This window comes from Amphibalanus amphitrite, unplaced genomic scaffold (assembly GCF_019059575.1).
Source record: "Amphibalanus amphitrite isolate SeventyFive unplaced genomic scaffold, NRLGWU_Aamphi_draft 001192F_arrow, whole genome shotgun sequence".
NCBI classification, from domain to species: domain Eukaryota; kingdom Metazoa; phylum Arthropoda; class Thecostraca; order Balanomorpha; family Balanidae; genus Amphibalanus; species Amphibalanus amphitrite.
Genome location: NW_024882686.1, coordinates 13,813 through 39,424, shown reverse-complemented (window position 1 = coordinate 39,424; position 25,612 = coordinate 13,813). Strand labels below are relative to the sequence as shown.

The following is a 25,612-nucleotide window of genomic DNA, read 5'->3' as shown; positions in this document are numbered from 1 at the left end:
ACCCGAACGAATCGAATCCAGAATCAGTCTTGATGATATTATATGGTTTTTGTATGGTGTTGGTGGTACTTGAATGACCAAAGTCAGTACATGTCCATCACCTTTCGATATTTCCGTGGTGCTCGCTCCCATTTCATAGCTGCTCACGGTGTTTTCTGCTGACGTCATATGGTGCTGCTCCACTAGCGCCACCATACGGGGTCAGCTGGCGAATTATCCAGTTAATACCAGAGCCCAGAATTGTCCTGGAATCCTTTATTGGCCATCATATATTGACCTTGTTAAGATAAACGCGTCATTCGCGCAATATCTGTCGCACTTTGATACCAAACTATTGCTTCCAAATGCCGACGTAAAGAAAACCTTTATGTGACGTCATAGAAACAGCGGATTTCCCAAAAAGTAAACAAAAATAAAAGTCTTATATCTCGAAAACGGGTGAATATTTTCCGGTAAAATTTGGTAGATGTTCATTTTCGCTCTTTGTGATTCACGCTACATCACTTTTATGCCAATTCATTAACTTTTTTGAAGGTGGGAGGGTCCCTTTAAGACGCCATGGTTAAGTGACCTGACCTGAAAACGTGGTTGATGTCAAATGATCCGGCTTGAATTAAATGCAAGGCGTATGAAATGTCAGCCTTCTATCATCAGTGTGCTTTGAGCTACCGCAAAAAATACATGGTGGCGGCATTCACCCCTTCTTCTCGGCAGGCGAGGGTTAAACCTCGCTTCGAATTATTGCAGATAATGATGCGACCGAAAACAAAGCATTTATCTGTGTCTAGAACGGCCGCTGACTTGTTGGACAAGATCTCCAATCTTGATTTGCTAGATGGGAACAAAATACTCGGTATGTGATACATATATACCCCTCGATTTGCCCTCGCGCTAAGTCTATTTTAATCATCACTGTCGCTTTTTATCCGAGATGATGTCGCCGCTAAACGGGTTGTTTTGTTTGCTTGCGTTGAATGGTCATTACGGATTACCTATTGAAGGATTATGATAAAATAGGAATGGGGCGAGGGATGATATGCACTGCGTCTGCAGGTGTTTAATTTAGATCACAAAGGCATCATTTCCGGCATAGTGCAGAGTCGCTATCTTCCCCCTCCTCTGCACTGCGGCATCTCTGCGCCCCACACACGGCGTCCTCACTCCACGGCCGGCCGCCGCCAACTGACCCACTCGCCGGGCGCCGCGACCTGACCCGTGTCGCTGCCGCGGCCTGCGCAATAGAGTCGGGGCTGGAATCCGGGGGTTCGGCCGGCCGGCCGCCTCTGGAGCGGGGGACTTTTTTAGTAGACCTACTGTACGTTCCATAGAAATTTTATTTGTATTTATAGATGGACAATATTGGAGAAAAAATTTATCTTTTTTTTTCACCAGAGGCGAGGAATCGATTGCAAGGCTAAATAAACGCCTGAATGATATCAATATCAACCTATTTTGTGCATTCAAATTAAAAATGTTAATAATGAAATATAACAAAACACAAGTGACAACGGAAGAATATGAAGGAAAGTAGGGAGATGTGAAGTAATTTTCCACAAAAGTTATTGAAAAGTTCCAAAAAATTTCCTCCGATTCCATTGCTACCAAATCCAATGTATACGTGTTTTTGATACAAAACTGACGCAGCATCATCTATAGATGGCCTTGCATCATTCACTTTTCACGCCGGCGTGGTTGGTTACTTTTGTCGTATAGTTATTTATTTGATATTGCTATAACTCGAGGGAGATCCAAAATCACGGATTGTTGAAACTGTATTTCTTCTGTTTGGCGAAGAACTTATACCTTGAATTGCTGGATATTTGAGTTTGAAGCTAGTGCAAGTTGAAGTGATTGTAAAGCAAGATCAAGATAAGCATAAGCAAAGCCCCACTTTGCTAGCTTGAGCTTGAACTTGAACTGGCGCCTACTTAGTTCAATAATTTTGAAACTGCTGGTTTTAGTTGAAGCAAGTTTTGGCACATTTGGGCAGAATGGTAAGTATCATCGGGTACTTTAAATGTTTCATTGACATGTGAAAGGGACCCTCCCACCTTAACATTAGTTTTGAGTTGAGATAGTCAAGTTTGCGGCCAGGCTCAGGAACCACCATTTATCCTGGTCGCAACCCCCGCAGCTTTATGGTGTTCAAGAAATTTCTTCCCTTTACTTGCAGGGTGGGACCAGCGTGGTCCCTATCTCTTAACCATTACGGGAATCTGATGACGTCATCAGGCTTTCGAACGTCCGTTAAATGTTTGACTGAAACGTTTTGTAGCACGCGGTGGTATATGCTGCTTTGCGCGCAACAAATGCCGCACTTTCAAATAAAGTCGCTAGGAACAGCGGCGATCCCAAAAAGTAAACAAAAGTAAAAGTCTAATATCTTGAAAACCGGTGAATATTTTTCGATGAAATTTGGTAGATATTCGTTTTTGCTCTTTCTGAACCGAGCGACATCACTTTCATGCCAATTCATTAACTTTTTTGAAGGTGGGAGGGTCCCTTTAACTTCAATTGTGGATCAACAAGGATTTATGTGATTCAAGTGCAATGCAATGCATCAACAATGCTGCAAATCAATGCTAGATTAAAAGGCTAAATATCTATCTCTTAATTTCTCTGGGGAGCATTCCGGTCTAGGGGTGAGATACTTGCCTCTAGATTCGGCCATCCGGGTTCGATTCCCGGGCAATGCACGTGGCATTGCCGCTACCTGACCGCTTGGAACAGAGTGAGAGTTCTGGTTAGCGCCTTGGTCCACTGGATGTGGTGCTTAACCCAAACCAACCATAATTTCTCTATTAGTGCCATGTATTATGTAGGTATCTGTCCATCTACTACCATGCTTACCTATATCTTTATTCATGGCTTTCGTACATCACCAGCTGGCCAGCCAGCTGATGCAATCCAGATATTACCAAGGCGGCCTTGGCAAGGCCCCACAGACCTGTGTGCTGAGGGTGGACTGTGGATGGTAAAAGCAGTTGCGAATGGGTTGTTTCACACCCCATCATTAATTCTCACTATATTGGCCATAATGATGACAGGCTTCCAAATGACATTCAGCTGTCTTCTGATTTCTGAACTGCTTACAGGCACCTGCTTTTACTGTGCACTCTGCTGAGCTGCGTGGTGGCTACACTGCTCTGCTGTCCATGTTTTTCATGCCTCTGTGGAATTGCAGCAAACAACTTTCCGTTTCTGTTAGAGAAGAAAGCTGGGGCACAAATCCCTTAATTATTTGTTTTTAGCATAGGTGCTATAGAAGAAAAGTATAAAGGGGAAGAAATGAAAGAATAAAATGATCATTTTATTACTGCTTTGAACAATTTGAGATACCCCCCCCCTTGCAGCTCACTGTGTTTTATGTTAACATATTATTATTGATATTAATTCTGTGGCCTAAAAATATGGAGTACAAATAGGACGCTGGGCAGACAATAGGAATAATGACCAAGATCTTTTTTACATATACACTGAAGTGATGACTGATAAGAACAGGAGAATAATTGCTAGCTGAGAGGCATCATGCAGCCCAAAAATGTTGTATTCTGTTCATATTCATTGTTTTTCATTGAGTATGTGAAATGGAATTAGTCAGCATTAGGAATGGGAAGTTTTAAAGTCATGTCTGTTGTGGTAAATGCTGTTTTACAAACAGGTACTTTAGAGCAAAATAGAGCTAGCTATAACTTTGCCCATTAGTCCATGCAAAGATAACATGAATCATGTTATCTATGGTCCATGCATTTTTATTCTTAAGATACTGGCATATATTAGTATGCCAGTAAGAGATAATTCTTCTAACCACTTTGATTTTTTTTCAGCCTGCTGCAGTGGAAGATGACACCATCAAGGTCGACAAGTGGGATGGATCAGCTGTGAAAAATGCTCTGGATGATGCTGTCAAAGAGGTAAGGGTGTAGGCTTGTAGCGTCATTTCCTAAATTGTATTGTTTTCATTGAGCCTTTGTAGGCACTGATGTGTACTGTAAAAAGTCACATGCGAAGTCAACTGGTCTACCTAAGGACATTTTAAAACCGTCTGATTTGATTATACTCAAGTTAGCGTTACAGTTAATTATTATCACTGTGATTCTATGCTCACGGAAACTGTACGGTAACATCGCTGCCCATCCGCCGATCGCCGCGTCATCTATACGAGTATATTTGCGACTGCCCCGCCCTCTGCCGTCGCAGACGCTGCTCACCAAGTACAAGTACTCTGAGAGCCACTGGCTGATGGACTGGCGGCTGGCCATCTGCACTCTGGCGGTCGGCCTGTCGGGCCTGGCCATCGTCTGGGACTTCCTGCACCCGTTCCCCGCCTCCAGGTGAGAGCGGAGGGAGACGCGCTCTCCGGGGGGGGGGGGGGGACTCACCCGGGAGGGGTGAGCGACTTTGTGTGGAGTGACGACTTTCTGGGAGGGGGGGGGGGGGGGGCTGGCATCTAGTATGGCACTTATCGTCGGACCAGGTGATTGGATTGTTTGGTAGCAAACTCGGTGACGTTGGTGTCTTAGAGCCGTGGTAAAATAGATGAAGCTTTATATGTACAGTGTTAACATCGGGTAGATAATTTTAACAATTTCCAATCTCCCTCCGCTCCACCCTCCACTTGCCCTCAGCTTCTCGCGGGCAACACAGCATGTTTCGGTTTTCACTCTCCGAAAACAGTGATATCACATCGGGCAATATGTTTTCCTATTGCCTGCTACCTTACATAGTAATCATGTATTGGCATGCTGCATCGAGAGTTCCTGGAAAGGTTTTTCATTAGGTAATGTGTTCACAGTGCACACCGCAATTTTGCCAAAAGCAATCAGTGACGGCAGTGCTGGTCGCTACCTTGCAGGAATACCGACTGTCTTGTCCCTACGTAGGCGTGAGAAACCCAATCCATACGTGCTCTGCTCAGCTTTCTATGCCGGACCTGCTGCGGCCAAGCCCGTTTACAATATTGGGATTGCCTGACCTGTTGACGCCGGTGGGGTCCGCTGCCCCCCCCCCCTCTCCTCGCCGGGGCACTGCGTGGCGTTATTACGGCCAAAATCCCCGGTCTGCTCGGACATTATGGAACGTAGCTTTATTCTGGACCGGCGCACGGAGGGGCCGGTGGAGGTGGGGAAATCAGTGGTAGGGGAGGGGAGCGGGTGGGGTCAACTGGTCACACCGTGCCGCACTCAGACAGCAAAGTGTTGGTTTTATTGACGCGAAAAAAATCGTGTCGAAGTTTCGCCAGTGGAAAACAAAATCAAAATTACCGTGCTTTACGGGAAGTTTGACTTTTTCAACAAACTGACGCTCGTTTGTCTGTTTTTCGGCGTGTAAGGGTGCGTTGGCAGCGGGGTATACTTAACGCCTCACCATTGCTTTAGTTAACTGTTTATCTCATTTAGAAGTGGACTGTTTGTGGAAAACACAGATAGTTATCAAGCATGACGTCACCCTCCTCTGTTTTACTTCCTTCAGTCAAAGCAAACATGTTTCCCCGCGTTTCACAACTCCTCCAGTCGACTGTTTGCGCTCCGTCCATTAGCCGGCATATGGCTCTCGTCTGGCGCCGCGGCGGCTCGCCCGTTGGATCCCTTTCACACCTCTGACGTACGCCGGCTGAGCCGCGACCGGACACGGGCCGCCGTTCAGATTGATCCCAGCTGTGGAGACCGGGGCGGGCGGGATTTCGGGTTCCGGCGCCGACCGGCGTCTCCCTTTGAAGTGTGGCGAGTCTGAACCGGGCCGGGATTCTACTGTCGAGCGTCTCTGTGATCGGACTCCTCCCCCGCGGGTGGGGGAATAATGCGGCGGTGCTCCGCGCCACCTCAAAGCCGAGGTGTGGCTGTTCGCCCGTTCGTTCGCTGTGTGACTTCTTTGTGAATGTGTGGTTTCCATTTCATTGAGGATTTTCATAAATGTTTATACAACTGTCGATAATCGATATGGTGTCGGAATATCGCACTGATGACTGGTAAAAATACAAGCTTTGTCGTCTTGCTTCATCAAAAGAAGTCAAGATCAATTGTAAATTTCTGTATAAGAACCCGCTTCGTTATTTTCTGAGCCTGTTCTATTTCAGCATGGTTCTGCATTTATGAGCTAGCTATCCTATTCGCTGGCATACCTGTAGCCGGTTCCTTTTTCGTTACGACGCCATTCTTTGTCAAGTGACTCTTGTTCGTTTACTGCCGCGCATTTTCTGCTGGCTCGTCTGCGAGGCTGCATAAATTGAATATCACATTTGCCTTTGTGCTGCGTGCTTGAATCAGGCTCGCTGTTATTGGTCTCACGCCGGCCGGCATTATGGAGCGGCTGGGCTGGAGCGGCGGGGTGGGGACGGCTCGCGCAGCGGCCACCACTGCCGCCGCGCTGAGTGTATTTCCGCCCTGCTGAAACGGTAATCGTCTGTGGCATTTGGTAATTGTCCAGGTACCGCGCTCGGCCGGTATCGAGCGTCGATCGGTCGGGGTATGTGATCGGCCGCGCCGACCGGTATTGGCTGGTGGGGTATGCGTTGGTGGCGGCTCGGGGCTGCGCGATCAGCTCTGGACGTATGTGGTCATTTGCTCCGGCACTTGTCAGTGAGTGTCCTGACTACTTAGGGTCATTTCTGATCAATATATCCACCTCTGCTCTCTCCTGATCGCAGTGGTCAATCTCGACCACCCCTGGCTATCCTGACCACTACTGACCAATTCGGACCAATCCGGACCAATCCTGACCAATTCTGACCGCCGCTGACCGCTCCCTACCACCGTCCCAGCTCAGGACCAGCTCAGTGACAGGACCGGCTGCGTGTGGCCGCCTCCGATACCGTGTGATGTATGGCCAGCTAACCGGACATAGGACCGGGGGCGGTGACGGCAGCGGTGGCCTCGATAACTAGGCGTAGCGTAATTATTAGCTGAAGCCTGCCAAGTTTGGTGGATAGGATAGGGTGACACTCTCACTTCTCAGAGCTGCAAATGTGTAAAAAAAAAAATCCACAACATCTCATTAACATCCATTTTTACATCATCTTATGGCTTGATTTTTTCTCGAAATTTTCATTACTGCAGTGGTAGTGGCAGGAGCATAATGAAATATTCTGAATGTTCATTTAGCGTCATTCATTCAATCGATAACTGATGCCAGATATTATGTTATGCATGCCAGAGTACTGTTCGCTATTTCTGAAAGCCGGTTTTACCTGTTATTCGTTGCGGCGGTGCCCAGGGGATCGGCTTAGCTGGTCTCTATACAGACGCTTCAGGCTCCCGGTGGGCCTGTCGGACTGGAACGAGTGTTTGTTTTACTCGATGAGGGTGTATGAACGGAGCCGTGTCCGAAAGTCTATGGGGAATTCCCTCCGTTTTACGCATTTTGTGCATTGTGTGCGTTGTGGATTATTTTTTACTGCGACTTGGCGTGTTTGCTGTTATTTCTTGTCTCATATGTCCGCTCTGACCTGTGCTGTCGGGTTCGGTAGCAATATTTCGTTTCCGGTGCCCCTCCTCCCTCCCTATCTCCACCCCCCCCTCGTCTTCCGTGGCCCGCCGACGCTGGAGCAGCGAGTGCAATACCTCCACCTTTCTGAGCCGGCGCCGGGCTTCAATATCGGCCCGATCCGGCCAACGCGACCGCGGCACCGGCACCGGAGCCCGTCACCGACTCGACAGGGGTCCGAGCGACTTATCCCGCTCCATGCGGCTATAAATGCCCCGACTATGGGCCGCTTTCAATGCGGCGGTTATTTCGAACACGTTACAGCTCCGGTGGCGGTGCCTGAGGCGTGGTGGGCTGATTAAACCGGCGAATTTGAGGGCCGTCTATCATGGACATACCGGCGTTGGAGGTAAATTAGATAGGGCGTCTCGTCGGCCGTCCGTCGGTCGTCGATCACCGGAAGCCTGATGGACGAGCCGCCTATCGCTCCGGCTGCCTAAGGGCTGCGGTCAGATCTATTTGAGACGCGTCTGCGTGAACTGTGGACTTTGAGGAAGGAGCTGCTATCGGTCATCATGCAGGGAATTTATTGGAGCTCTCATAGTGTAGCGCTTAGAGAAATGAGTCCTAAATGGTCGGAGGGACGCATGATTTAGCGTTTATCGGAGTCGTGTGTCGTCATCAGCTTCCGGTTTAGATCTCCTTCCCCCACGGATCGCCTCCGGGGCTAGTAATTTGTCATGTTTGATGTATGGCCCCGTCTCTCCTATCTGACGTAACGTTTTGTTTCAATTGTTCAGGGCGTCGACTTGGATCCAGTTTACTTTTTCTGACCATAACGCGCGGTTCTGTGAAAAATCACACGCGCTGTGGAGTGACGACAGTAGCACTTTCTTGATTACCACATCTCCAAAACATTTTTCCATTTATTTTTTGACCCACACTGAAGCTCAACACTTAGGTATTCGACCGACTTATCCGAGCAATAACTTGTGTGTATTCTGAAAGAAAATCGTGTAAAACACCGTGCTTATTAATCCCTGTGTTTTCGGCAATTGCGTGTCGCCACGGGCATCGCGTGCGTGTCGAATTGGTCCACAAACACGGCTTTATTTGGGTCGGCGCCAAATGAAAAGCTCTGCGAAAATCGGAGCTAGCTAACGAGTTGGCCCAAGTTTGGGTGGCGGTGCTGCCCCTCCCTCTCCTGCTCCGGCTCTGGCGACCGCCGAGAGCGCTCACCAGAGGCCGTCGCTGGATTGAGACGGATCCTCCGCCAGCGTGGCTAGCGATGGATGATTGCCGACCATTCGGCTCGTGCAGAGTGGAGTGGCGTCTCTTCGCGCTCTGCCTCCGCGCAACGCTAATGTCACTGCTGTGCCTGTGTCTGTGCCTGTGCCTGTGTCTGTGCCTGTGTCTGTGTGATAGGAGTCCGCAGGGAACAGTGGATAGATCTGGGGAGCTCTGGTCATGTTTAGGCTGCTGAATTTTTGAAATGCTGAATTGTTGGGACCACGAGTTTTCGTTCAGCTTGTTCTTGCTCCTGATAGTTGCGATAGTGTGTCCGTCACTCCGTCATGCAGTTCAGATGCAATCAAGGTCTCCCCCTCTGTGTGTTTTCAGGCCGGTGCTGATTTTCTGCGTGTGCTCGTATTTCGTGCTGATGGGCGTGCTGACTCTGTACACCACCTACGTGGAGAAGAACATCTTCCTAGTGGCTGTGCAGAAGGACGCCGCCGGAGTCGACCCTGACTCCAAGTGGGAAGTCAGCTCCTCACTCAAACGGTAAGTCGGTCAGACTTGTTCTTTGACCAGCCCATCTCAGTATGCGATCCGCAGAGCCATTCACTACTGACTCAAGGCCGAGGTGGGGTATATTGTGACCTAGTCCCAACCTTAGGTGACGGAAGTGCAGCCATGACTGTCCGATCCTTTTACCCTACCCGGCAACTATCGTTTTATCGACCGATTCTTGGTACGAGCATACAGGCTATAACCCGAGCTCTCCATGGCTCACATTGACCCGGGGCCCGGGCGTTCGTGGAAATCGCGCTCAGATGAACTCGGCTGTGCCTGATGCTGGGCAATGACCAGGATGCGCCGGAATTTTGTTCGTTATCAGGAGATTGAACGTGAGTTCAGTTAGTGGGGTGGGACTGGACGGTGTTGGCAGAACTTTGGAGCTGGGGAGGGGCAGATTACGTTCGTCGGTTATCGCTGTATTGATTTCCGGGATTTGAGTGGATGCATCATGGGATTGTAGGTTTATCAAGTGGTCCGTCGGCTTTTGAAACACGGAGCGATATTCATTTAATGACCCAAGTGTTATGAGCCATTCTCTTAATAATTGCCTAATCTAATAAGTCATTGATTAATGTGTATAATAAATGACTCAGTTCAACTCTCAATTCTCAATTCAAACATTGCGTTGTAAAACACACAAAAAGTCGCTTCCAACTCGCTTCATTTTTTCAAACCACACTCTGCGTGAGGCCTGCACCATTCTCTCCTAATTTCGTTAATGACTTGCAGATTCCTTCCGGTTATCTCTGTCCTGGGATCAAAGGCGTGACACTTTCCGGGCCGGTCGTTCTGGTTGTGAGAGTGTAACGTATTCCTTTGACCCGGAAGTTCAGTATCGAGCGCCGAAGCAGTTCCCGCTCGGCATTGCCGCCCGGCATTAGCGACCCCATTGAGGTGTCGCCAAGTTGGTGCTATCTGAGTGAAACCCGTCTCAAAATTGTCTATATCATGCCTTGTGAAGAATGCGTTCAAGCCCCGGGGATCAGAAATGTGACAGTCGGCGGTCAAGATATCGACTCGGGTCGGGTGAGCGCACCTTTTTAGAAGATCAGCCGTCGTCCGGGCCGCCGTCATTGGGTCCCGCTGCAGGCTGGCCAGCCATTTCCCGGACAGACCGGGAGCACGGGGCACGCGCCAGCAGCGGCGGTACCGGCGGCGCGCCAGAGACATATCGAGACGCGTTCCACCGGGCTATTGCAGTCGTTCGTTGTGTTCAATTGCATTCCGCCGGTAATGGGCCGGCCATTTTATATAGCCGGCAAATGACGATTATTTTGAAGATCTCGCTCATACATTTTACTATTGTTTTATTTTTGCTTCGGACCCATAGGTCCTTTTTATGTTTCGTGCAAGTTTGGTTAAAGTTCAACGCTGCAGTCTTGTTCTGGTGGAAGTGTGGTTGAGCATATTGGTATATTGGTTTGAACATTCAGGTAATCATGGTCATTGCAATTCGGGCCCGCTTAGCAAGGGCCCGTGTCCAATGCAACTGTAAGGACAGTTTGACACCCTTGCAGTTTGCGGAGAGTTCTCTCGTTCGAAGTTATAGTTCGTTTTTTTTTAAGTTCGACCCTCACTGTAATCGTCTCTTTGAACACAGCACGAGAATTGCTAGCTGAATTACTGAGAAAACTGGTTGGCGCACATTGATTTCACAGACGATTAATTTTACTCAAAATTATTTGTTCCTGGCTCTTATTTTCCAGACTCCTAGCTCGTATTTGTCCTTATCTACAGCCCCACAGGGATAGACGTCTTGTCAGAAATTATAACTGAACTGATCAATAGATCGCATGGCGTTTAACAGAACGGTATATCATCGGTGTTAAAAAGTTATTTGGAAAATATTATTTATGTCTCCAGTTCAATGTGCGCTAACCAGTTTTCTAAGTAATTCCGCTAGCAATTCTCGTGCTATGTTCAAAAAGATGTTTACAGTGAGGGTCGAACTTAGAAAAAACGAACTATAGTTTTCTCCAGAGCATGAGCATCGCATGCCGGCAGACCAACTTCTTTGATTGGTATTTAGAATGAAGTCGAACTTGTGGAGAGGCTGGCCGCTTTTAGCTGTCGTGTCTCAAGGCGTGCTTGCGTGTGAAACTTTGAGACATCGGGTTGTGACCATCGGGTCACAACAGTCCATAAACTCGAAACAAAGTAGTCAAAGTTTCGGGCAAACTAGGAAACCCATTGCAGGAGTTCCATGACCTGATATCAGACGTGTTTGCTTGAGGCTGCATGCAGCATGCCTTATACAAGTCAGACTTGTGCCAAGGTCCCAAAAAGATCCGAGATCCAGGGTTCGCAGAGTCCAAGGTCTGGGACCTTGATGGATCCTGGACCTTGCATTGTCATTTTTGTCGCGAGACCTTGGAAACCCAGGACCTTAAAACATCCATATGCCGCGAGACCTTGGAATCCCAGGACCTTAAAACATCCATATGCCGCGAGACCTTGGAATCCCAGGACCTCAACATTTGCATATGTCGCGAGACCTTGGAATCCCAGGACCTCAACATTTGCATATGCCGTGAGACCTTGGAATCCCAGGACATCAACATTTCATGTGACATGAGACCTTAGAAACCCAGGACCTCAACATTTCATATGCCCTAAAACCATGGAAACCCAGGGGTTAGGACCTCAAAATTTTGGTATGCTGCAAGACCCTGCAGAATGCAGACCTTCAGTACCAGTTTTATTATTTGTCATGGGATCTTAGGAGAACGGTCTGGACCTACACCATCATTTTGTTGAGGGACCTCAAGAATCCTGGAAGCTGGACCATGAGGTTTATGTTGCACATGGGCCACTAAGGACCCTGCACTAGGTTTTGTCTGTAAGCACTTCAATAAATATCTATGGTTGAGCGACCAACTGCAAGGGGCTAGATAGCTACACGAAGAGAACGAACCAGACTGTGTAGACATATACCTATAGAGCAAAATTGTTGCCATGGCTGTGAGGCAGAACTGGAAAAGGAGACCTGGTAGCTTTTTACCAAGGCCCTAGCTTTTTACATTATCAATGAGCATGGATTATGAAACTGTCAAACAGTGGACAGTGGTGGTTTGGAAAGTTCTTTTCTAATCTCACCTCACATATTTTCTGGGTTGTGATATGCCGGGCTTGAAGCTACTTGGAAGCTACCCACTGACCAAGAAAGTGTCAAACTTATTTGTTTTGCAATTCATCAGATCACCATTGAGCAATGAGCAATATAAGCAATGATTCCATGACAGTTCAACTTTTTCGTTTAGCAGGTTTTCGTCGGACAATTTTTCGTCTGCAGATTTTCGTCCGCAGACTTTCGTCTAAGCATTTGTTCGTCTGTGCATTTTTAAGTCCGCGCATTATTTTCATAAGGACATTTTCCGCCTCGTCCAGACGAAAAAAATGCCGGACAGAAATATACTCAGACGAAAAATGCACCAAATTAATTCGAACAGACGAAAAAATGCAAGACGAAAAAGTCAGACGAAAATCTGCCGACGAATAACCGGCTGACGAAAAAATTGTCCAGATGGAATTTTGTTCAGAGCCTTCAATCTAATGTGAATGAACAGTAAGTAAGGTTTACGCTCGCTGATACTCGAATTCTATTGGCTTAGTCGATCAGTTTTTCTGTGAGCGCTCGCGCAAACAAGACTTAGAACATATTTTACTTTTTATCCTAGGTATTATGTAACTGAATGTGCAGAAAATCGAAAGCATATACCTATCCAATTCAACTTTTCCATCTCTATGAAGCCTATAGGTTTTATTTCTGGTTTTTTATATTGCCTGAAAGAATACTTGAATGTCTGTCTTCAATAGCTGTAAGGTGCTGTCCTACATGCCTACTGATAAGGTAAGATTGAATTGAAAGGGACATGACAATACAAATTGCAAGGTACCTATCACTCTGGTACCTATTACCTACCTATATTTTTTATGAATTTGTCAGGTTAAAGAAGGAGATATTGATATTATGATTAATTTTTAACTTGTGTTGAAGCTCCCCCTACCTATGTTGGTTAACGATAAAACCACCACAGTCCACAGGTTTGCATTGGTTCTGCCCCTTTCAATGTTACTGGGCATCCGTTGGCAGAATATTTAGAAGTAAGTCTGCTCATCAGAATGTTAGTTTGTTTAAGTTCTTGTTGTGGGACCATGAATACTTTGGATCCTGAGATGTATTCTTGCCGTGGGACCTTGAGGACTGTGGACCCTGAACTCTGAAGTGTGTACTTGTCATGGGACCTTGGGGACTGTGGATCCTGAAATTCACACTTGTCGTGGGACCCTAGGGACTGTGGATCCTGCAATGGATTCTTGTCGTGGGACCTTGGGGACTGTGGATCCTGCAATGCATTCTTGTCGTGGGACCTTGGGGACTGTGGACCCTGCAAAGTATACTTGCTATGGGACCTTGGAAACCTTGGATTCTAGAAATTGAATTTGCCGTGGGACCTTGGAAACCTTGGATTCTAGAAATTGAATTTGCCGTGGGACCTTGGAAACCTTGATTCTAGAAATTGAATTTGCCGTGGGACCTTGGAAACCTTGGATTCTAGGAATTGAATTTGCCGTTGGACCTTGGAAACCTTGGACTCTAAAAATTGAATTTGCCGTGGGACCTTGAGGATCCTGGATCTTGATTTTTGATCCCGGCACAAGTCTGATACAAGTTGTATTATGCAGTTGTTACCAATGCAGTGCTGAAGTATCTGAAATGTATAAGCATAAAATGAGTCGGAAATGTTGCGTACTTTTGCTTATATTTGTTGGTGCTCTGCTGAGGAGGGTAACAAGTTCATTGTCTGAAATCTAGTACTCGTATATAGTAAATTTATCGAAATTTGATTGACCTAAGTGAAGGATGAGAAATAGAATATTCTTTCAACATAGGATGCCGTTTATTCATTCACCAGACTATATTCTACGAATGCAGCCTCGACTATTTTACATCAGAACGTCGCCATCCCTTTACTCGAAGCGTGAGCCGTTTCCGAGTGCGATCCGGCCCGGAAGCTGGACGGACTTCCGGGAACTTCTGACGGGAAGGGAGACCGTCCCCGTGTGTCGTTCCGGGTAACCTGCTGTAGGTGATATCCATCATACAGCACCCGTGTCTGCGCGACCGGCGCCGAATTGGATTAGACCCGCGGAGACGAGCGGAATAGATGTCACGTGCCAGGTGATATGGCGTCTCATTTGGCGAGATGAGGTCGAAATGCTGCGTTTCGGTAACTGATGTGTGGAATGTTGGGTGCAGGTTAATGTCATCTGGACTTTATTGCTGGCTTTATTGAACAGGTGTCTTCCACGGGAAGTGAATGACAGGCGTATTGCTCGTCAAAATAGACGAGACACGCTGTTTCGTCGCATGTTATCCTCCGATGCATGGTTCCGTTTGCCGTCTGAATGATGGAAACAGCCAAATGTTTCATGGCGAATGTAGGACATGCAGCTCATCTCCCCATATCCCTACGACAATGGATCTATGGTCTTTGGCAGTGGATAGCACCGCCTACTTCTTAACCCTCGCATGTGTAGGGACTCGCGTAAAAAGCGGCCGATCGCGACGAAACTTTCAGTACCCTCGCATTGATCAATTTTACACCTACCCTGAACATTTCATAACCTTGACCCAAATGACCTTTGACCTGTGACCTCTTTTCCGAGACCATGTTTGGCCGGAATCGCGATTCCGCGTATGTCGGCTCACATTAGCCGCGCGTTTGCAAGCTTTTCGTGGTTTCAAACGTTCAAACATGTGATGTGATGTTGCTTCCATGCATTAGGGTGGGTGTCAAGGTCACCTGAAGGTCAGGTCAGGTCAGTGACCTTTGGTGACCTCGGGTGACCTCGGTTCACTTTTTTCGAGTTTTACATGTTTCTAGGCTAGTTTTTGGAGCTGAATTCGAATTTAGCAGCCATTTGAACATTTACGAAGTAGTTTTGGTGCCTTCATAACATGTTACGAAGCTGTCAGAGGCGGTTGACACGTACTACGAATACCCGTCACGACCCCTACTGGTTGACCTGACCTGACCTGACCCGACCTGGTCTAAATGCTTAAAGACATTATCTGTGATCAAAACTAACACGATATTCGTGATCAGCACCCCGAAAAACCCCTTAGCAGCCACACTTTACGACTTTCTAATAGGTCCCGATTTTCCCGACTTTGGGTCATTGACCTGACCTGAAAGGTCAACCAATGACCTAGGACCTTAAAACTGGGTATCATCGGCTTCCTCTCGTCACGGGCAACACGCTCGTTTTTTCCGCGAAGCTCTAGCTCGATCAGGGGCCAAACGGCAGGGGGGGGGGGTCCAACCGACCCCCCCCCCCCCTACACATTAGAAGCTGGCAAACGCCGCACACATGCGAGGGTTAATGTATTTTATGTTCTCTCGCTCTTTTTCTATTCATTCAGGAGTTCGCTTCGCTTCTCATTTCCGAGTACCATTCGCCCTCGTCCATTGTGCCCGCTGTCCTCACCCGAGTCGGTCAGGGGGCCGACACCCAGCAGGAGTCTGGCACTCGTGATCTGACACCCGGCAGGTGTCTGACACGCTGACACCCGGCAGGTGTCTAGCACTCGAGATCTGACACCCGGCAGGTGTCTGACACTCAGCAGTCTGACACCCGGCAGGTGTCTGACACGCTGACACCACCAGCCGCCTTGTGCCGCCTCATCCTCTGATGTGTTTGCCCCCGACGTCCGACCGTCGCGGCCCGCTGGCAAGCACCCTGTTTGTTCCGGCGCCGAGCGTCAATGAACGACGTGGACAGCCATTTTCATTTTGTAATGGCCCTGGAGACGTGAGCGCTCCCAGGAGAGGGCAGGGAAGGGGTGGTCATGGGCTGTCAATCCGGTGACGGTGGGGTCGTCCTATTTATCCTCGGGGGATGATACTGATACTCCTCCCCGTATTATCGAGTTGGGTGTTCATGGGGCCTATTCATGCTGTCGCCAAACGCTTAGCGAGATTCGCTTTACGGCTGGTCGATGGACTTTACCAGGCATTGTGACCGCTTTACGTTCGCCCCGTTAAGCGGGCCCTGGGCCCGGGCCTGCCGGCGTCGTTCTTGGCTGCCGCTGGAACGTGTGATGAAGGGGCATTATTTGCTCGGATGGCGGCAATGAAAAGGCCAGGGAATGACTGAGTGCTCGTCGGATGACCCCCTCCCCCTTCCTCCGCCGCCGCCGTCACCTCTCACTTTAGTGGGCTCTATTTTCCACCTCCTTCTCTTTCTTTTTTCTTTGCTGTCCTGTTTTCTCTTCTGTGCTCTGGTTTCTTTTCCTCTCTCTCTCTCTCTCTCTCTCTCTCTCTCTCTCTCTCTCTCTCTCTCTCTCTCTCTCTCTCTCTCTCTCTCTCTCTCTCTCTCTCTCTCTCTCTCTCTCTCTCTCTCTCTCTCTCTCTCTCTCTCTCTCTCTCTCTCTCTCTCTCGCTCTCGCTCTCGCTCTCGCTCTCGCTCTCGCTCTCGCTCTCGCTCTCGCTCTCGCTCTCGCTCTCGCTCTCGCTCTCGCTCTCGCTCTCGCTCTCGCTCTCGCTCTCGCTCTCGCTCTCGCTCTCTCTCTCTCTCTCTCTCTCTCTCACTCACTCACTCACTCACTCACTCACTCACTCACTCACTCACTCACTCAACTACTCATATGTGCTGTCATCTCGGGTGTTCTCTTCTGCATTTCTGTTGCCCATTTTCATCTCCTGCTGCCCTTCCTTTCATCCCCTTTCCTCTCCAATTCTCCTCGACTCTGCCACGCGTATCGCCATGTCCTGTCAGCGGGAACGCGTCTCTGCGTCTGGGCGTGCTCCTTGGCCCGCAGCCCACCGCCTGGCTCAGCCGGTCTTTATCCGGCCGCGGAGAATAGGTGAAGCGTTTGATCGGATCGGCTGGGGTGACGCGGGCTGCCAGCGGAGTCTTTATCAGCCAGCGGCCGGCAGCGGTGGCCGCGCGAGCGCTCAGTTTGAGCGCAGAGCCCATGGTGCGGAGATTGGATGGGCCCCGAGCTGGACCGTTGATAACGCTACAGTTTCGGCGCCAATTGACTCCGAGGGCTGACGATGGAGAGGAGAGGCTGGACGCTGCCCTATGGTGACCTTTGAAGTGGTACGCAGAAGTTTTTATCCCTCAGAAATCCTTTCTTTGGTTATGGTTTTTGCCGTCACGTCCTCACATTCATGTGCGGTCGGTAAATAGTGTCACGCGCCGGGCACTATCACAATCACGGTAATACGTGCCGGCGGCGTGGTCGTGATTTATGGTTAATAAGCGTGCCGACCAGGACGGGCCGTGATTCACTGTGCCGGCGGCCATCCGTGAACATGCTGATTAGTCTGGGATTACGCAAATGAGGCCGGCGGGCCAGCTGTGTCGCCCGGCGACCACTGCCCGACTGCTGGCGAAATGTGGCGCGTGTGATCCTCGGTAGCTGACATTGCGACCTCGAGGTCATGCTATTTCATGGGGTAGACTGTAGCCCCTGGTAAATTTTACAACATGCCGCCTTTCATGCCTTGTTTAACACCGGCACATTGTGTCAGGTATGAATCAGTCGATCTGAAATATGCTCCATGATGGCGGTCTAGTTGTGTTATTAATTAGACGGTCCTTGTTAATCTGAATCCATTACTCGATGGCGGTGATACGGCTATCTGCAGCGGTGACCCCGTTTGGCTAGACATGTCGCCGTTAGGTGGGCAGTGATCGGACCTCGGCCCGTCCCTGGCCTGATCAGATCATGACCAGTGTCCGGCTTCGTCTAGCCTCAACCACCGGAGTATTTACTGTCTCGCTAGCGGCGACTCCTGTTAATTGCTCTATCGTTGATCGCCTGATGGCATTGCTCTATGTTGAAGTTATGGGCGGCAACTCGACCGACGTTGGCCGATTTGACTCGGTTTGCTGGAGGGGAACAAGTTCCGGGATCACTCCTACGCTCTGGCTAGGAGAGATCTCACCGTTTGGCCGACACGCCGTCCGCTTTGGTGTTCTCTCGCTGTCCTCACTCGCTGAAGCAGCCTCGTGTCGCTGTTGATGGGGGTATTCCGTCGGACCGCCCGAGTCCTCTGTGTTGGAGCGCCCCCTCCCTTAGCGCGGCCTCACGTCAGCCGTGGACGAAATACACACTACACAGGCCACTGCACGGGCGACGGCTGATGGAAGGCGACCCGACCTGACCTGACTTGACCCGACCCGACCCGACCCGACCCGACCCGACCCGACCCGACCCGACCCGACCCGACCCGACCCGACCCGACCTGATCTGATCTGACCCTACTTTACCTGACCTGATCAGACTTGACTTAGCCCGACTAGACCCGACCCGCTCCCAATGGGAAGAGGAGGATTGGCTGCGACTGGGCCGATTATTGGTGCCTTCGATAATGCTGAGCCGTCGGCGGCGGCGGCGTGTGACGCATGTCGTCGGCGATGGACGGCAGTGACCTGTGACCTTCCTTCGAGGGGCTGGGCACAGGTCGGTCGGGTGACTGACAAGTACATGTTGCAGACTGGCCGTTTCAGTGGGTAGGGGGACAGGTCAGCTGCGAAATGCTTGTGCCCTGCCAGTGTCACCCTTTACCTTTACCGAAATGTTTTCATTGTTACATGTCGCATGCAGGTATTGTACTTGCTGAAAAGTTCGTCGAACTTGTTATCGCAAGAACAGCATACCTAGAGGGCATTTTGCATGAGGGGTTACAAACAACATTACACCTTAAAACATTGATGGCGGCTCTAAATAACTGTAATCTGTTGACCATTCGGTCCCGGAAGGAGCTTGCCTCCTCAGTGGCTGACAAACTTTGGTTTGAGAATCCATTATTGATTAGATCCGTGCCGTTCCTTCATTATTGCGTGCGCCAGGCACATAAATTGCCTTCAGCGCTTGTGGTGGCCATAAAACCCTACGTGTTTCGAATATAAGGTGCCTCAAATAGGACTTTGGCTGTTTCAGCTGCCGTATTGTGTGCTACTTTTCCATTTATTTTGCTTAATGATCATCACGTTAAGTACTGGCAACTGTGAATTGCCACGAAACGCTCGTATCCATTCATGTAAGTGAACTGCGTGAACTTTGCTAGGATGTGGTTTACGCCAGGACTCGTCGAAAACAAGGCAGCAAGACTGACGTTTGTCGGAACGTTTGTCACCATTATTTTTGCTGCTGTACATTTTATATCTTTGCATCGCAGATGTTTGGCATGTCGATTTTGTTTGGATTTGTTGCTGAAAATGGTGATGACGAAACCCTCCTTCCGTGTCTGATTTTCATCGTCGTGGGCTCGTTCAGCTCCCTATATTCTGTCGCTCAGATTTCTGATCTCTGATCTCTGCCTCTCGTCGGCCACGCGTCGGGTCACGTGCGTCTGAGATGAGCGAATCGCGTCCACTGCGCCCTAAAGCTGCCGTTTGGGCTCCGGACGTGCCTGGTGTCCGCCATTCGAGTCATGACGGCTATAGAGTGGACATGACCAGTCACAGAGAGCTCCGGAGAGAGGTGTTCCCGATCCCCGTACTTTACCACCGCTACTCTCCCGTGTTTTGATTGCGTCCGGGATGGTGAGGAGGGGAGAGGGGGTGCAACGGATAGGATATGCGAGCATGGGTTTTGAGGTTTCGATATCGTTAACCAATTAAAGACCTTTTCGTTATTTCGTTATTAACTTGTAAAGCTAATTATTTTGGCTCAGCAATGCAGTACTGTAAATTCCCCTGCAGTTTACTTATTTCGATCGTTGATGCGGTTTTTTGCGTTCACCTAACATTGCATCCCCAATGCCCATTGTGTACCACCTCGACTGACCTCTGAACACCTTCAAGCCTCCTCGCCCCTACCGTTGATTTAGGACCTTCCCTCGACTGACTGTCCTCTGTTTTGCCGGCAGGTTCGATGACCAGTACACCCTGTCCGTGCGGTACGTGGACGGCTCGTCCAAGCGCGAGCGGCAGGCCTCAGTCACGCGATCGGTGGCCGCCTTCTTTGACGAGAACGGCGTCCTGGTGCGAGAGTGTCTGGTGCCCGTGGTCACCAAGCTGCACAACAGTCTGCTCTCGGGAAAGAAGGACAAGTAGGCAGCGCTGAAGAAGGGTGAAGAAGGGGCAACGGCCACGAATAGTGACGCCACTGCCTTCGAAGATGGAGGTGTTTTCGAAGAGGGATGGGGTTGGATAGGTGGAAGCTATGAGCGGCGCACCCCATGTCCGGGGGACCAACTATCTCATCACACTGGTGACCCAGCCAAAGGGGCGACGGCGGCGCCTGAGTTTCGGTCACTCCGCACGTGCTGGTGCATATGTGGCGGGTGACAGCGAGCGCTGCGAAGTGCTGTGTGGGATGGAACTTTTAATCGAGAGATGCGAGGGTGAGGTGCGGGCGAACGCTTGCAACAGAGTTGGGTGGTGCGCGGCGCGCCTGAACGCGAGTGCACAGTTTCTTCGGGGCGTTTGGAAGGGGCTACTCTGTTGCCGGATGCGTTATTTTCGTGTCGTTTGGTGTCCTTTTTGGTGTCGCAAGCCTAGTTCGGTGTCCGTTTTTTCTTCAGAAACAATACACAAAAGTATCGGGTGTTTGTTTTTCGGACGAGTAATACTACACACTATAGTTGTGTCGCCTCCGGTGTAACTCAATACCTCCGGGAGGCGCGCTAATCTCCCGGTGACGTCACGTGGCTGCCTGGGATGACGTCACGGCGGCCGGTGACATCCGTGAGTGTCGGCCGACCGTAGCCCTCGATAGGACACGCGGTGTCGATAGATCCTCTCGGTATCGGGCCGATCTGATGAGCCACTGACGTCTGGTGATGTCCAGTCTGAGGGATAGTACTGGTCATGTCAGTATGGTGTCTTGGGTCCGATTCTGATGAAGTTTTATACAGAAGTATAAAGTATTCCTGTATCAGCAATGCCGAATAGCGATCCATTTTACACATGCATTTAATTTTGAAGCTGATAACCCATAACCGCCTCACAATAAGTTTCGTCCGTAGACATGCAACCTGTAAGACATACAGTCTGTGTACTGCATCATAAAACTTAAAATGGACTCTCTCCACATAATCGTTAGTTCGTGGGAGCTTTCGATAATTAGTTAGACATCTTCGTCCGCAATAATACCCTTAAGAATTTCGGTCATATCAAATCGTTCATTGAATGATTTGATATGAGTGAAGTTTTTACGATACGATTGCTGACGAGTAACGAAAATATGCAAATACATCGAACGAAAGCTCCAACCAGCTAATGAACCTTGTGGATAAAGCTTATTTTGAGTTTTTTTTACACTTTAAACTCCACATCATGTCTTTAAGCCATTCCACAGGTCTACTATAGTTAGCATCGCGACGATGAGCATCAATTACAGTTGATATCTTTGAACGAGTTAACTTTTACTTGATGTGAGCAAGAATAAACATAAAATAGATAGGCAATGAATCATTGCCGTCGAGCCAGCCCCTTTCAGAACAATTGCACGTAGTAACTAGTAAGGGCTATGGAACTGATTGGATTATCAGATGTCACGAGGTAAATTGTCGCTGTGCGGCCTGCGATCTGCTTTGGTCAGAATGTAATTGAAGGGGTGTTTCTTTGACCTTCATCAAGGAAATGGAGCTATTGTAATTAAAGGTAGTGTGCCAGCTTTCTTGGACCGTATGGAGTTAATGGCCCAGATAAGGAGAACCGGATTTTTAGAACTTATCCATACCTTCAAAACTCATGGAAACGTCTTAAATTCTTCAAATTTTGAGTACCCCAGTGCGAAATTCGCCCCGACGGGTTGTCGGTCGTACCCCAACCACATTTCACACCACTATGAACAATAAATGCACACACTGAAATCGCTATTACCGATATGCTTATCCAATCAAGTTTCGATAAACCCGTTCAGCATCAGCTCCTGCGGTTTCGAACACGCCTGTTAGTTGGCTTCTGATGCTCGTCGAGGTCGGAATTTCCAAATACGCGTGGTGCGTCGGGCCGCGCGCTCTGACTTCGGCCAAGAAAAATGCGTCAGCTGATCATTGTCATTTCTGCCACTTACGTGTGGTGAAATGGGGTCATAACTTATAAGACGGCTTTTTCATATCAATTATTTTACATAAAATCATATTTCAAACCATAAATAATGTTCGACAGCCAAATAAAAGAAATAATACCAATACGGGCTTACAGTTTAAGGCTCGACATTGTGTTGCCTACGATTAGACAGCTGATAACTCATTCCCGTACGTCGTATGGTCGTAACACTATAATGACCTTTGCTTATTGTCACAAGTGCGCCGCATTCGCGATTGTTGCCCGACGCCTGTTTGCAGGTGAGCCCACTACAGTTGTTATACATATCTAAAAACCGAAAAACTTTTAGGCGAAAAAGGCACTATTCCAGGCCCATTTTTGATTTTTTTTTTGCGATATTAGGTAAAAACAGAAGCTTCTTATCCTAGGAAAAATAAAATGGGAAATCTTTCAAAGGTGGCACACTACCTTTAAGCAAAATCCTCAGTTTTTGGTCTGCTAATGGTTCGCTTCTTTTTTAAAGAAAACAATAATTTGTAATGCAGTACCTAATTGCTGGGTAAATTGCGCTGCGAAGCACGATCACAGTGTGCACGCGGTTCGACGGCGTTTATAACGACCATTATATGCTGTGGAACGTTGAAGGAATCTGAGACTTTTGACCTTCCACTAATGAAGGTCAAACAATTACTTAAATGTATCTTCGCACTTCGCAGCAATCTGCAACGCAGCTGATACTTTGTAGGAGCCATGCGGCATGCACTACACTCTGCGCTTTGCATTAATGCTGAAACGGATATCCCGGATTTCAAGCATAGTGCTGAATATTAGCTGCTATATAAGCCAAATCAAAACGTGAAACCTACAGCCGGTAAACGAATGACAATTTTGTGGCGCACATACTGCACCGTCTTTTCGTCTAATGAACACCCGCCGATGTTCGTCAATTATTAGGGGCTGAAAATGAGCGTAATTAAAGGGTACCTATGCAGCGTGCTTTGGTTGATGGGTTTTCTTGTAGGATTATGTTGCATGCCGTCTTGGGGCATTGCAGCGCAATGATCCAGGGGAGTAGGCAGTAGCCAGGTGGGTAAACAGTCAAAATCCAAGAAGCATAGGATTTCATCCGCTATTTTTTGGAGGGGGCCGGGCCGCAGCTGCGTCAAAGGATCTGTCGCAGGGGCCTTTGCGTCGCCAAGGGCCCACTGAGCTAACCAGGGGCCTTAGGGAATAGGTGCCCCTTGTTCTCCAGGAGGGCCATGGCCCCTTTGGCCCTCTCCTTTGCTACGCCACTGCATAGAATGCATCTAGTAAGTAATAACGTTTGGATTTTGCGTTTTAACGTTTTGTTTTTATATTTAATTCTTCTTACGCTACCTTTATTATGCCCTTTACAAAACTTTTGACAACGCGATGGACCTTTTAGGCCCCAGGGAGTGGGCCATGGCCCCTTTGCCCCCCCCCTTGGTTACGCCCCTGCATTGATTGGACCAAGTCACGAATTTATTTATAAATTAGTCATGAGGCCTTACCTATTGACATGCATTGCATAAGTATGTAATGCATAACATTTTGAAGCAAACGACCTTCTGGCTCAGTTCCTCTCTAATGAAGCTGTAGGCAGTTTGCTGCATTTCGCTCTTTCCATACTAATTTTGGGGTGTGAAATCAGCGCTCTAATACCTTGCAAGTAGGTATCCAGGATAAAAATGCTTCAGTACAGAGAGAAGGAAAGACTTATTAAAAAGAGCCTCAAAATATCCCACCTCAACTGCGATAGATCACGGTTGAGCATAAAAGAGCAACAGGCCCCCGGGCCGTAAGGCAGGTCTCGGCTGCGGCGATGGCCGGGCGCCCGGCGCGAGTGGTGCCTGGCGGTACAGTATAAGCGGTAGGCGTTTGGTGTGCTGCGGCACAGCCTACCCTCTCCCACCGGCGCCGCGGTGGCTCATAGTTTTTCACACTTCGCGTTAGCTTACTCATTTTTTATGTATCTGAGTTTTCTGTTTTCTTGAATGGTTTTGAGAACAGTTTTGAGAGACATTATGAATGTAATAAGAAGTATTAACCCGTGCCCCGCTGGGGGGTGGGGGGTGGGGAAGGTAACTTCAGTGCCTTATGTGCAAGTTTCAAGCGGATCCAAGGTGTCCAGAATATGGGTTGAGTCTGGAATGGGGCATGGGATGGGGCAGTGCGTTAAATTTCTGAACGTTTCGCGCGGCCCAGGTCAAACGAGGTCACATTTACTAGCGGTTTGTGCTGAAGTTACTACATTCTATGGGCTTCCGAATGATGTACCTACTTCCGATCGCATTTTGTCGTATGCGTATATTCAAGAATATACAAGAATATAAGAATATACTGTGCAACTGTTTTTCTTTTTACCCTACCCGTAAATAACCTAAGGTCATCGTGTGACTTTGAGGGGGTAAATTCGACCGTGGAAAAGTAGATCGAGGCCCTGGTGAGTCGTTTGGTAATATTTTAAGCGTTCTGACTACTATGTGGGCCACAATCTGCAGTGCAAGTTTAGGGGATCGTGATCTTTGTTAGTCTCTGTATAGGCCAAACGGCTATAGGGGTGAGTGACTGCAAATTATTTGGGCCACATATTTCACTTTAAGGGCTATGTTGTGTGCAAGTTTCAAGTGCATCCGAGTTGTTCCGAATATGGGCTAAATCCGGGTTGAATATGGACGGTCTTGACGGGCATCCCAATAGAAAATGCATCAGCAATAGGTATAGAAACACAGCCTGAATGGTCTGGGGCCCGCCGCCCAGCCTGGTTGATCTTGCGTTTCGGCTAAAGGTGAAATCGTCGAACATTTTCGCTAATCGGCTCCATTATTTCTTTCTTTGAAAAACATGCCCTGCCCCTATGTGTTTGATGGTTGCGCTAAATTCAAAGGCGATTATTGTACCTATAGTGTAAATAACCGAGCCAAGTGCGCTCAGCTAGATTTTCATGGCAGCATTTGAGTTAAAAAAAAAAAAACTTTGGGACACCCTTGACCCTGTGCAACCAGCGACTTCAAGCATAACATCGGGGACAACCAATAAACAAGTGCACACAATCCCCCAAATGCCGAACAAGATATCTCACCTTTCGGGCAGACACGGGCAATACTTCTGCTTCTTCTTTATGGTGGATTAGGGTACGTAGCCGTCAGGCTTAAGCGTCCAACACGGTCAGCACAGAAGCACCTCCCGCCACGCACGGCGTCCGAACAGTATCTGACCTGGTGAGGCCGCCGAGTGTTTGCCCTCAGGCGATCCCGACCCGACCCGCCGATTGGTCAGCCGTGCCCTGGCGGGGTCACGTGATTAGAGTGGCAGTTTTCCATACAGCAGTGGCGGTCAGAGCCACCGGATT

At 48.7% G+C, this 25,612-nt stretch overlaps 1 protein-coding gene and 1 long non-coding RNA gene across 2 annotated transcripts; one reads left to right on the top strand and one right to left on the bottom strand.

The window, feature by feature from the left end:
- The first annotated feature begins 815 nt into the window (after positions 1–815).
- LOC122370984 (probable signal peptidase complex subunit 2) lies at positions 816–20,791 on the top strand. The gene is made up of 5 exons (XM_043347009.1): positions 816–1,994; positions 3,828–3,914; positions 4,201–4,334; positions 9,043–9,204; positions 20,112–20,791. Exons 1-5 carry the CDS (start codon positions 1,992–1,994, stop codon positions 20,296–20,298), a joined length of 573 nt encoding a protein of 190 aa, XP_043202944.1. The 5' UTR covers positions 816–1,991; the 3' UTR covers positions 20,299–20,791.
- Positions 20,780–25,464, bottom strand: LOC122370985. The gene is made up of 2 exons (XR_006254650.1): positions 25,343–25,464; positions 20,780–21,035 (listed from the first exon to the last, which is right to left on the bottom strand). It is a non-coding gene; the product is annotated as an uncharacterized LOC122370985 (long non-coding RNA).
- Between the last annotated feature and the right edge of the window lie 148 nt (positions 25,465–25,612).